Consider the following 13,844-nt stretch of genomic DNA (forward strand, 5'->3'; position numbering starts at 1 on the left):
ACCTTGGCGGCACCATGGATTGGGAGGATCGTGGTTTTGGAGGGAAGCCGTGCCAGCCAAAACCCACGACGATGTTTTACAGTATAGTCCTCACAGACAGGGATGCGAGCCGTCATTCGATGGTAGGATTGGGGAGCCTCTACGTAAAACCAAACGCATCCTTCTCCACAAACGCTTTTTTTCGCGGTTGCAGCAGAAGCCCGCGCTTTTTGGCAGGCGGCTGGATTCCCAGAGGCAGCAGGCGCCGGCGCGCGCGGTGTGCGGAGAGGCGCGAACGACACCTGCCCATCCACCCGGCCCGCGGTCCTTGCGAGGGACCCGCCGCGGACTCCTGTGGGCATCCTTGTGCCCGCGGGTCTCGTCGCCTTCTGCTGTGTCCATTGCGGGGAGAAGAAGACTAGGACGGGGTGTCTGTGGCGGGCGGAGGAACCAAAAAAACAAAACAAAACCCCGCGCGCTGTGTAATCAAATCCCCTCACAGTCGCAACAACAGCCCCGGTCTTGCCGCCGCCCTCTCCTTCTCCTCCCAAGACCCAGAAGGTGGACGGCCGCGACTGAGAGAATCCTGGGCCAAGCTCCGCGCCTCCTCTCCCGGCGTCTCCCGGGCGAGAGTGAGCGAAGGAGGAGCGGGGCGAGCGAGCAGGGGCTGCTGCTGCTGCTGCTGAGGGAGCTCGGCCACTCCCCCCACGGGCTCCGCAGCGCAGGCGCCCTGGCGGCTACCGCAGGCAGGGGGCGGCAACATGGCGGAGTGAGCGGCGGCGGCGGCGGCGTTTTCCGGCTCCACAACAACAGCGGGGGCTGCGGGGCGAGCTTCCCGCTCTCCTCCGCGCCGTCCCCCCCCCTCCAGCCCACCGCCGCCGCCCCGAAGCCTCTCCCGGCGGCCCACAGCGCTCAAGCCCCCGGTCTCGGCCGCTTTTGTGGCGCCGTGAGGGGAGAAGCGGCGGAGGAGCGGCTTCGGCTAACGGGGCAGCGGCGCCCATAATAATCCCTCATTATAGAGGCGGGCGCGGGAGCGGCTCCTGGGACGGCCCTTCGGCGGCGGCGGCGGCGGCTTCGGTCCGCTCCCTGCGGCCCCGCCGGGCGCTGCTGCTGCTGCTGTTGCTGCTGTTGTGCCGCTGCGGTGGATGCGCAGCTTCTCGGCCAGGGCGGCGGCGGCGGCAGGTAGTGTTGGCAGCGGCCGGGGCTAGATGGCGAGCGAGAAGCCGGGGTCGGGGCCGGAGCCACAGCCGGCGGGGCTCATCCCTGTCGGGGCCAGCAGCAGCGGCGGAGGAGTTGGAGGCGCCGCGGGAGCAGCAGTAGCAGCAGCAGCAGCACCGCCACCAGCACCGACGACGACGGGAGGAGGAGGTGGTGGAGGTGGCTCGGCGGCGGCGGCGGCCGTGATGGGGGAGCTGCGGGCGTCGGGCTCCGGGTCCGTGGTGCTTCCCGCCGGCATGATCAACCCGTCCGTGCCCATCCGCAACATCCGCATGAAATTTGCCGTCTTGATCGGACTCATCCAAGTCGGCGAGGTCAGCAACCGGGACATCGTGGAGACCGTGCTGAACCTGGTAAGGGGTGCAGGGGTCCCTGCCGCAGCTCCCCTGTAGGAAGAGCTCTGGGGATGGGGCTGCCTCTCTTCTCTCGCTCCCCCCCCCCAAAAAAAAACAGAAAGCGGATCCCTCAGGCGTCCCCTCCCCCCCCCCACAACACGCAGGATCCCAACTACTCTGGTGTCCTCTAAGTGCTCCTTCGTGCTCTGTCCCACTCCCCCCTCCTTTTTTTTTTTTTTGGTCCAGGTGCCTGTTCTCTTCCTGATCTGCCTTCCCTCTCCATCCTCTTCCCCAACATGGAAACTGAAGGGAGGGGCTTTCTTCATGAGCTACTTTGTCATTTAATCTGGGATGTCTCCCTTTATCTTTCGCTGGTCCTTGGAGAGCTTGCTCCCTTTAGCCATATGCTTCTACTCTGCCCTGCTTAACAAGCTCCTGCCCACTTTCCTACTCAAGGCATCCCTGGTGCCTCCTCCTGATAGGTTTCTCATATCTACCTAGTGACACTTCCCAAGGCCTGAGGCAGATAAATCCCACACCTCCGGAAGTAATACCTTTTCTTTACTGTTAATTAGTGATGACTTCTCTTCCAACACAGATCTTTTTTTTGGGGGTAGCAACGGCGACTTCCTTCCTCCTGCCAGCTTTTGTACCAGGATCCCTTCAGATTACATTTCCACCTTGTGCTTATGACCTGTTCTCACTCTCTGTCCAACTCCTGGCCCTTTTTAGTTCACTTTCTTGTTTTGTTGTTGAGTAGGAGAGTGTATGGAATACTGCTCTGTCACATAGGCCCATACAGTTCTAACCCATGCTTCTGCAAATGCTTGATCTGAAAAAGTGGATCTAATTGTATTAATTATTCTCAACTTTAGGTGCTCTCAGATAGTCTTGTGACTTCAGTCTGTTGCCAAGCAGAGGGATTTGATAGTACATCTATTTTTAATTGTATAAGATTAAAGAATAGCCCCAGATGGCATCTTTCCTCTGTTGCTGAAATGTGTGAATGATTTAACCCTATTACCTTGCAGCCCATTGGGTTTGACATGTTGAAGAGAGGTTTTGTCTCTTACAATCTGTTGATTGGGTGAGCCTCTACTACTTTGTTACACCAGGTAGCTTCATTGTCACCTTTATTGTTTGAAATAGCTTTCTTGCCTGCTGTCTGTCTAAATGGTGCTGATCTCCACACACAAACACACACACCACCCCTGTGCTGCTCCCAATACATGGGAAAAACATTTCATGTTAGTTAAATTAGCTCATAGTCACTTTGTAGTTCAAGCATTAATTGCAGAGTTGTATGGCAAGGTTTTAGCTCTACCTATGTTAGAGGTTTAGAAATCTACACAAGAGAGAGCGAGGAAACTGGGTATAGAAATGAATCACTTTAATTATGAGAGATTTGACGCCTCTCCTGAATGCAAGATTTGCTGCAGCAAAGCTCATGGAACAGTTGAATGGAAACATCCTGTTCTGGATATAAAATGAGGAGGAGAGCTGCTACATGGCAGATACCTTAAAATGCTTTTGTAACAAATTTTTAACCATCCTATGCTAACCTGTAGGCAAAAGCAGGACCTGTGATATAGTTACATTGGTCACTTTGAAGTAATATTTCATTTTTTTGTCTAATAAATATTTACCACTGGCCCAGCCTAACAGAATAGTAGAACCTCTGCAAATGTTTAGAGATTGGCTGTTACAACATTTGAGCAATAAATGCACAAGAGTTACAGCTCTGTTCGAGATATGAGGGGGCTAAGTAAATAATGATAAACATGAATGGTTCCTCAGAATTCATATCCATTTCTCAGCTTTCAAAGCTATCCTTTTAAATAAAACACCTGTTTTTTAAGTTGCTGTAACTTGGTATTTTTAAAGTAATTGTCAATTTATTTCAACGTAGCAATGGAATAAGGTAATACAGAAAAATAGTTCATTGAGCAGTTTCAAGGAGATCATGCCCTGGAGGCAAGGTGCTTAATCCTTTTCTTTTCTTTTGTTGTTTTCATCCTTTGTTTTGGCAATTAAACCTCTGAGAACCTGTTGATGTGTCAAGTAATGCTTTATATGTTCATAACCCAGTTACTAGTTTTTTTGGGAGAATATCTTCTGTCACTGCTTATAAATATGTAGAAATCAGAGGATGCATTTCAAGTAAAGGGGAAAGTTCAGAAGTTGTTTTGATAGCAGTGCATTTTATACTAGAATTACTTCCTGCAAATGTCAAGATGGGACAGGGAAGAAAACTGAGACAACATTGGGTAGTTTCCCTTTTGGTACAGTCGATACCCGTGAAGAACACAGCTTCAGGTGTGATATAAAGAATCATAAACTCTTTGCAAGGAAATACATTCTGGTTTAAAAACTAGAAAACAAAATTATAATGGTCTATTTCCAGCAGCAGCAAAAGGTTATTGCTGGTGTGTTATTAATACAGTTTTCATGCAGTTAACATAAAATTAATTTCTTTTATATTTACTTAGAGGAAGCAGGCAAGATAGGCAGAAGCATGAGAATGGGAAAGACTGGTGGTCAGGCTAAGTGGGTTTTCTGTAGTTGTAATGTGAATGACTGAATCATTATCTCATGTGACTGCTTTCTGAGTGATTAAAAGATACTCCTGTGTGTTTGTTTATCTGACAATTGCATATTCAGTTATTTTATTGGTTGCATAGTGGTAATTCTGGAGTACTCTGTTTGAAGTGTTATTGTTGGAATTGATAATGGACTTCCAAAAAAATTGTATCACATTAATACCCGATAAATAGTTCTCACAATTCATTTTGTGTGAAAAAATGACTACCTAATTATGTGCTGGAAACAATGTAATGGAATTTGAGAGCAATGTTTATGAACTGTCTGATTGTAATGACAGAGGATCTGAAAGTTAAAAGACTCAAATTAACACCTGCATACCAAAGACTTCCAAGTTTCACTGAAGTCAGTACAAGTGTGCTTACAGTAATAACCTAAACTGTAGCAGCCAAAAAGCTTTAGATTTGTATTGCATTGCATTTTTCTGCTAAGTACCTGAACTATATTTGAGGATTTATGTAAAAAATGCTTCTTGTGTGTGATGGTGAAGATCTGAAAAGAGTGCAATAGTAGAGATTAATACTGTATTTAAATATGAAAATGTGTCCTGCATTGTTTAACATTAAACCTAGGCATGTTATATATATATATGTATATATGTATATATGTATATATACACATACATACATATATATATGTATATGTATATATTTACATAATAACATTTTTGTTATTTTCTATTCAGTTATACTTTAAGTTACTAAATTATGAATACAGTGGTACCTCTAGTTACGAACTTAATTCGTTCTGAAGGTCTGTTCTTAACCTGAAACTGTTCTTAACTAGAGGTGTGCTTTCGCTAATGGGGCCTCTTGCTCCCGCTGCGCCGCCAGCACACGATTTCCGTTCTCATCCTGGGACAAAGTTCTCAACTCAAGGTAACTCTTCCAGGTTAGCGGAGTTGGTAACCTGAAGCGTTTGTAACCTGAGGCGTTTGTAACTCGAGGTACCACTATACTGTACTTGTATTGTAAATTAGTGGTATTTTTGCAAAGGGTTTGATCCTGTCCCACTCACTGCTTCCTTTAATGTAGGAAAACCATTTAAATGTGTGTGTACTTGATGGTGCTATATGTGTATTGGGCCATTGAAAGTAGGCGTTTCTTCCTGTTACTAATGAAATTAGTACTCACATTTAAAAGTGTGAATAAGCAATTAGATATTTGTGTAGAATTATGTAATTGAGGTTCTTGCGCTAAAGAAGTGCTGTGCTCATAGGTTTCTACAGGATTGGGTAATGTTTGTAGAATTTGGTTAGATTTTGGTCAACTGCAGAACATCACAGATCAAGCTTCATCTTCCCATTACCAAGAAACTTCCAGTGTTAATGTTTGTGCATGCATAGCTGATTTAAATAATGCTGTCCACAGCCACAGCAGCATCAGACCCGTGTTATCTGTGGAAATCACTTAGGAAAAGTAAAATCTTAATTTTTGATCAAATATTGAACTTTATTATTTTTATTTCATGAGGTTTATACTTGTTTGCCAAAATACTGATTTGGCATTATTGATTTATTGTTTACGTTTTTAATCTTATTGTATTATATTGCATTGATTTATTTAAAAGAATTTATAAAGGGTTTTAGTGGAAAATCCCTAAGTGGTGTACAGAGAACAATATAAAACAATTACTGCATTGATTTTCAAATAAAATCAGAAAATTTTAATGCAGATATACATAATTTGTTTACTTGTTAGGATAGGCTTGCTGAAACAAAGCAGTCATCTAAAACAGGTGGTTTCTGTTCTATTGTAATGCTTTTCTGGAAAAGTTTCTTTCAAGGGAGGTGTTTAAATAACAAAAGGGCTTATCCTTTTTCTTTGCGCATGTCATGCCCAGGCTTGAAGGAAATGGGACAGAAACTTCTGTAAACTACTGGCTTCGAAATCAGAACACTCAGTGGTCTCCAGGTTGAAGTAAATATTATTGCCTGGGCTTATGGTTATATCAATTAAAGGTAAAGGGGAGGGATCAGATTTCTATGGGCCTAAGAATGTTAAGGTGAAATTCCAGTCCGAGTGTGAGGAAAATATAGAAGTTAGTTAAACCATTGACCTTCAGAACTAACAACCAAAATGATAAACAGCTGTCTAAGTAGGACTGATAGTGAGAGAGTGGTGTGGCATTTTACCTACTCACATGAATCCAGTCTCATGTGAAAAACAGAGATCCACTAAATCTAGAAAAAGGTTACATCATAGTTGGAATCCTAGAACAGTGGTTTATGTTTAGTTGCAACTAACTAGAGTTGCACCAAATGACCAAGTTCCTCTTTCTTACTCTCTCCATGCTGTTACACTAATATTCGGTGAAAGCAGCACCCTCCACCCTTCCTGCAAGAAGCTAGAATAGCTACTAGAAAAACATGTCCACGTGCATCTTCCAGATCTCAAAACCTTTCCATCACTTCCTGGAAGAAGATTCATGTGAGAAGGGTAAACAGCAAGCGTGAGAGAGGATTACAAAGTGAAGTAGTAGCAGAAGGGGCACCTACATAGCAGATAATTATTTTGGGAGGGGAACTTTGATAAATGTTATTTATCCCTTCTTCCAAGTGCTCAGCATGGTGAGAGACTTCCTCCCTTAAGTTCTCTGTGCATTGCATATGTCAACATGTTTGGAACCTAGATATCTGAAAGACCAGCTCTTCATGAAACTGATCACACAATTCAGCAGGAAGTCCTGCCACATGTCCCACCACCCTGAGTTGCAGAGGGTGATGAAGTACCAGTGAATAGGTTATAGAATGCACTGTTCCCATGAGACCCAGCAAACAACTTCCCTGTATACAATCATGTAACAGCTTTATTTGAATATACCTTTTCTGGTACTGTGTCTGGCTGTTGATGTTTTTGATGCTGCTATTTCGTTTTTAAATAGTTGATTGTGAACCTCTCTGTGGACCCTATTTAGGATAGAACTGAAGGTGTGCATCCCATAATAAGCTGGGTTCACTCCCCAGTGATACAGGGTCCTGCATCCAAAATGAATATGGGCTGGAAGCAGTTCCATGTTGTCTCATAGAGGAGACTACTTGGAGGTGTGCGTGTCTAATTAGGGGTGTCTCAAAGCTTATTGTAGAGTGCCCAGCTTAGTTTCTCCTTAATTTCCCTTTATGTTGGTCATTATTGCCATGGGGATGCAATGCTTGATGGTGTCTTGTGCAGGTCACTTCCTGTTCGGTTGCAGGATGGCCTCTCTGCCTCTTAGAACCTAGAGATAAGGCCTTGGCAACCACAGGGGTCTCCTGAAGAATCCACATGGACTATGACTACAAATACTGTAGCACACCCAGAAAATCATTTTTGTCAATAGATAATTTATTGTTAGTGAGGGGCTGTCAGGTTTTTTCCAGCATGGATAGGGCTCTTTTTTCAGAGTAACATATGATTTCTCTTCATATTATTTGCACCTTTTTCTAGTTTGATCAAAGAAAGTTGCTGCTCTGTGCCCCAAAAGATTCAGAATACTTCACATCATATAAACTTCTAAACAATCAAAACTTACATGTATTCTTAGTAGTATGTTTTAAAAATATGACCTTTTTATTTAATAAGTATTTAATAAGTATTTAATGAGTATTCAGTGACTTCAGTTTTGTACTATATATTAAGATTTCATTTTTTAAGTACCTCTTCCACAAACAGCCGCTTTCTATGTTGTATTTGACCGAGAACTGAACTATAGAGCATGAATAAGAAGTGACAAAGCCTGTATAACTTACTGAGGACGTATGAACAAGACATGAATTCCATTTGACAGTCTCTTCAAAAGTAGCTTGAAATGTTCAGTTTCTTCTAAAAATGAAACCAAAGTAGTTTTCAAAACTGACAATTCATAGTAAAGATAGATTAAGATGTGTTTAAAAGTCAACAAAACATATTTGAGGCAATGCAGAAAATATGTTCACAATGGAGAAAGCTTGTTAATGCACTTGTAGGAGCAGGAACACTTGTACACATCAGCATGTGCAATTAAATGTCCTGTTTTAAAAATAAAAAATGATTTTGGGATGGTTTGTGATCCATTGGTAGTAAATTACTATACTTCTGTGTAACGGATTAGTTTCTACTGGATAGCATTTCACATGTTTATACTTCACAGTTATGAAGTAACATATCCTGTTAAGTAACAGGCTACGGCTTTATTTAAATAGGAGACTGGTGAAACAAGGACAGAGAGTGTTTGAAATTTCAAATTAGGTTTTTCATAGATTTTCTTGGATATGATGGAGTTTATAAATTTGGAGACTAAAGATCATCTGTATAGTCTCCCTTCCAAAAAAGTTAAGAACTGCTTAAATTGTCTAATTATTGTTATTATTTTAGTAATATTTAGTAGGGGAGCTTGTGTAGTATAATTAGAATGTTGGGCTAGAACTGGGAAAATCTAGTTAAAATCTTCATCTAGCCATGAAGCACATTGAGGAACAAAGTATACCACCTTGAGCTCTTAGGACAGAGAAGTGGAAGCTCTTGTCTATAGGTCAGTCTTGACCTGCCAGTAGGTCCAATTTGGCCTGTGAGGCCATTTCCCCCAAACCATCAACTGATATCACCCATGATGCAACCAAATGACTGGAGTTAAATGCTGCATTTGCTTTGTATGCCTATTCCCAGTATGGAACTGGTGCATGCAGCCAAAGCAACATGATTTAACCCCTTACTCATCAGCTGATGAGCCAGGGTTTTAAAATAGAAATGACAGGTGATTTACAAGCGGGCAGCCCTATATAATAATTATGCCAGATAGTGAACAGATGGTTTAAGGGTTATGCTGGAAAACTATATTGTCAACAGCTGGCTTGTAAACAATGCATTTGGAGCTTGCTCCTCTGGTAATGAGTGCAACACATCTTACTTCCAAGTAAGTGTGCATTGAATTGCAGCATTAATTTTTAAGCAGCCAGAAATTGTAATGTGTGTGTGTTGTTTTAAGTGTGATGCGTTTTAATGCCAGGGAGCCTTATGTGATAGAAATGGGAACCTGTCTAAGAGTTCATGAATAAAAAAAAGTTAATTCTCTTATCTTTGATGAAGTGTGCATTAACCTGGAAGCAGATAAACACTCCTTATTTCTTGAAGTTAGAATCATAGAACTGTAAAGTTGGAAGAGGAAACCCAAGGGCCATCTAGTCCAAAACCTCTGCAATGCAGGAAGCACAGCTAAAGAAACCCTAACAGACGACCATCCAATCTCTATTTAAAAACCTCCAAAGAAGGTGAATCAATCACCTGTAGTAGTCCATTCTACTGTTGGAGCAGCTCTTACCATCAGAAAGTTCTTCCTAATGTTTAGTCGGAATCTCCTTTCTTGTAAATTGCACCCATTTTTCTTGCAATTTGAATCTATTGGTTTGGGATCCTGAGTTATTTTTTCTTATATATACTATGCAGGCATTTATTACTCCACTATTCAACACAAAGTTTTGTAGTGTCTTCCACTACAAAAGTATAGAACAGTAAGTTAAAGTTCAAAACAATGTTTTTAAATAAAAGGTTGCAAATGCCAAGTTGGAGCACAATTTCTTTCAGCAGGAATATCATCAAAGGCTTTTATTGAAACTTTTCCCCATAGGCCCTTAGATTAGTGCTATTTGCTTTATAATTACTGGTGTTTGTTACGAAACTAACACATAAAAATATATTGGTAGATAACAGGGTTTAGTTGAGAGAATTTTGGAGCCTATTAGTACTTTGACAAAAGCCCACAGCTGGAAAATCAGAGGAAAGAAAGGTGTCTAGAGCATGTGTCACATCTGCCTTTGTTAAACTTATACAGGGGAATAACTGTTTTCCTTTATTTACAGTGTCCTGATGAAGAGTTAAGTGGACTCTCTTGGCCTTGACACTTGAACAAAATACATAGTCAGATATTATATAATTATGTTAGAAGCAGATATCCTTGATTAAATGATATATTTATGGTTGTTTTAATATATGTGAAGATCATTAATATTTTCTGTTAGGCTGTAACCTTATTCGTCTAATTGTATCTGTGCTGCTGGTTTCTCCTCTGATTTTAACTTCTTCATTGTAGTTGTATTGTTTTGATTTAAGTTTAAATATTGTCTTAAATGTTTCTACATTGTTAAGAGCATTGAGTAGTTTTTATAAAGGCATTTTACCCTCGACTTCCTAGAAATGCTAAAAGTCATTCCTCAAATCTGTCTCTCTCCCTTTTCAGGATAACTCCTCAACCTTTAACATATATGTACAGTGGTACCTCACAAGACGAAATTAATTCGTTCCACGAGTTTTTTCTTCTTGCGAGTTTTTTGTCTTGCGAAGCATGGTTTCCCATAGGAATGCATTGAAAATCAATCAATGCGTTCCTATGGAAACCGCCTTCAGACCAGGTCCGGGGACAGTCTGTCCCCCGACCTCTTCTGAAGGCTGGGGGGGGGGGACAAGGGCTTTTCTTCCCACCGCCAGCCTTCAGAAGGCTGTTCTGAAGGCTGGCGGTGGGAAGAAAAGCCCTTCTCCCCACCTCCCGCCCCGCAAGCTCCGGGGACAGAGGCGAAGGCGCAGCGTGCCTTCGCCTCTGTCCCCGGACCTCTTCTGAAGGCCGGAGGGGGGGGCGAAAGGCTTTGCTCCCCACCGCCAGCATTTAAGAGGTCCCCGGAGTTTTCCCTATGGGCTTTCTTCTTGCGAAGCAAACCCATAGGGAAATTCGTCTGGCGAAGCACCTCGAAAAACGGAAAACTCTTTCTTCTTGCGAGTTTTCCGTCTTGCGAGGCATTCGTCTTGCGAGGTACCACTGTACTCTACATTTTACCCGTCCATTCACAAGCCAGTGCACACATCCCTCTCATGGTGCTACCTGTTCTTCAGGGACACCCTACCTTCCTTCCAGTCTCCTCTATCTATATAGAAACATATACACAGAGGCAGAGCTCCTTCACCTATCTCTCTTGCTTCCAAGCAATTCAAAGACCTGCCATCCAGTTGGAAGGGAGGGGTGTGTGTTTGTGTTTGCATGCAGTATTGGCCTAGCAAGGACCATGAGTACATGGAGGAGCAGTGCAGGAAGATAATTTAAATCCTTTTTTTGAGGGGAGGGAGAGAAAGAGCTTGTTGGGCACTAGAGGTTGTTAATACGGTTTCACATCTCCAGGTGTTCGGTCTGTGCTGAATTTCATTCCTGCTGTATTTTTGGTTTAATGTGCTGAGTTTTGTTTTAATGGTCTTTTTTATACTCAGTTTTTATTGCATGTGTTTTAATTTTAAAACCTTGAGGATGTTTTTAGGACTGAAAGGCCGGGTACATAGGAACATGGGGGCTGCCGTATACATAAGACAATTGCTCCAAGTCAGTATTGTTCATACTGAGTGACAGCAACTCTCCAGGATTTCAGAGTTCTTGCCCATAGCTGAGAAGCTGGAACCTAGGACCTTCCGCATGCTAATCAGATGCTCTAATCCTAATCTATAGCATTTCTCTTAAAATGTATAAATGTTTTAAATACAGTAAATAAAAATGTAAGATGTTTGTGAAGCATTGCAGAACAGGGTTGCTGTTCAAACAAAAACCTTAGAGCTCCACTGGCAAGGGCAGACATTACTAAACGTTGCATTGTTTCTAGCATGTTTTTAAAAACCCAAACTTGTAGGCAGATAAATTCTTGAATGAATATAGTTTTGCTATATCAGTTGGCACTCTTAATATTCTGACAGATGGGCATGAATGTTTCATCCAGAGAACTATGCCATCAGATAGAGTGAGGGCATGATCTCAAACTAAAACTAAAACAGCTGTCTGACCAAACCTTCTGTTTATATAGTTAAAGAATTGTGCCATGGTTAATCCATCTTTGAGCTGGATTAAATTCTGAAATAAATAAAAAAATCTACAAGAATATTTGTGATTTTTAACAATGCATTTAGTACATTTCCTGTAAAAGCCAGTGGGAAAGGTTTCATTGATTTTAAGGGCTCAACTATCCTGTTGTTGCAGGAGGGGGGAATAAAGTGAACCATCTGGAGAAGATTTTATCTGTGGCATATTTTGGGTAGAGCTGTAGGACAGTAGAGGAAAGGAGTGCTGGAGGAAAAAGTATGAGAGAAACTTCAAGGAAGCAAGAATAGAAAATAAAAACTGCTTTTGTTTGTTTTTCAGTGTGCAAAATGAAAATAGAAATTTAAGTGAAATAATAGAGATGGGGAAGGGGAATTTATAATATGTTCTTTGGCATGTTGGCTACCATTGATTTTAAGCATAAACAAAAATATTGTATGGTAGTTGTTACTTTAAATTGTAAAAATTTTGGCCAGAACCCTGCTGAAACTTACCACTTTGTCAAGTGTTTCTTAGGTTAAGAAAATAAAAACCTTTCCTTTGCTTACTACAACATTTATGGATTCAAGTTGGAACCTCTGTTTTATCCTTTTTCTTGGAGTGCCACAACTTGCAGCTACATATCTAACACTGGATAGGTTTTGTAATTTTAAACGTATTTTCATTATTTCATAGATAGAGAAAAATGACAGGATTTCAGAACGTGACCATAAGAAATACATTCATAAATATAGAACTTAAAAAGATTAGTTGTCAGGGAACTGCCATCGCAGCCAGGAGTGGAGGAAGGGCTCCCAAGCGATGCCAGAGAAGGGCCCAGCAGGGAAAGAGGGGACTCAGCGGACGGGGAAGGAAATCAGCGTACACCAGGGAGAAAGGCAGGCAGAGGCGGGCTTCGGACAGATAGCTCCAGGACTCTTCGCCAGAGACCAGCGGGGAGAGCACGGGTCCTCCACTGCCCACACTCACCCTGCGCAGAAGACTTCCGCGCAGGTAGGCTAGGCGGAGACTATCCGTCAAGGAACTTTTATGTTGGAAGAAGTTCAGGAAACGCCCACTGACGGATTCTGCCAGTGACTGAGACAGACGCGGAATCAGGACTGTCCAGCCAGGGAAAGGTTTATCCAGGCAACCTCGCTGAGAGTGGCGGTAACTTACGCACGAGCAACCCCCAATTCCCATTACATTAGTGATAATAATTATGATACAAAACAGTAAAGAAAAAATATTAATGACTGGATTGGGTGCGGAGATTGTTAAATTGCTATTACTTGACTGATTTTGGCATATAGAAATATGGGACATAGAAGTGAGTATGTAAGAGGCAAGGTCTTCAAAGGTAGAAAAAAAGAGACATGCAGTTGTACATTGACATGAAATCTGTTATTGCAGCAATTTCTCAATAAATTTATATCTAGTGTGCTCCATAGTTTAAGCCATACTAGATCTGAGAAGTTTCCCTTAAAGTCCCATTTTTCTGCTATATGAATTTATCTGCTTGATTCCAGTCTTTAAAAAAAGTTAGTCTTACAGCAGGATAATATAGTTTGGTAAAAACTGTTTGAATACAGCTGAGGCATTAATACTTTTCAGTTTCACAGCTCTCCACAGTACAAATGGTTTGGGATAAGAGTACTTGCATTTTCACATATAAATCTGCTTGTCTCATATATTAGGTCAGGCTATTTGTCTGTCTAGCCTAGTACTGTCTTGTTCAGACTGGTAACAGCTCTCCATGTTCTTAGGTAAAGGTTTTTCCCATCACTTGATACCTACTACTTTTAACTGGAGATACCAGATTCACTGCATTTAAAAACTTAATTGTATATATTAATTGGATATTTCATACAAATAAATGAGAAGGATAAAATGTTTTCCCTGAATAAAATTGCATTTTTATATGTGCTCAGT

General features: G+C 42.0%; 1 protein-coding gene across 4 annotated transcripts in view; it reads left to right on the top strand.

The window, feature by feature from the left end:
* The first annotated feature begins 490 nt into the window (after positions 1-490).
* The window catches only part of NBEA (neurobeachin), a 359,299-nt gene continuing 345,945 nt past the window's right edge, over positions 491-13,844 (top strand). Inside the window, exon 1 of one of the 4 annotated variants that reach the window (XM_053386038.1) lies at positions 491-1,550. In XM_053386038.1, coding sequence (XP_053242013.1) covers positions 1,188-1,550 — 363 coding nt within the window. In that variant the 5' untranslated portion in view covers positions 491-1,187. The remainder of the gene's footprint in view (positions 1,551-13,844) is intronic. The other 3 variants (XM_053386039.1, XM_053386041.1, XM_053386040.1) reach the window with 3 other exon arrangements.

Source organism: Podarcis raffonei, chromosome 4, assembly GCF_027172205.1.
Source record: "Podarcis raffonei isolate rPodRaf1 chromosome 4, rPodRaf1.pri, whole genome shotgun sequence".
NCBI lineage: Eukaryota > Metazoa > Chordata > Lepidosauria > Squamata > Lacertidae > Podarcis > Podarcis raffonei.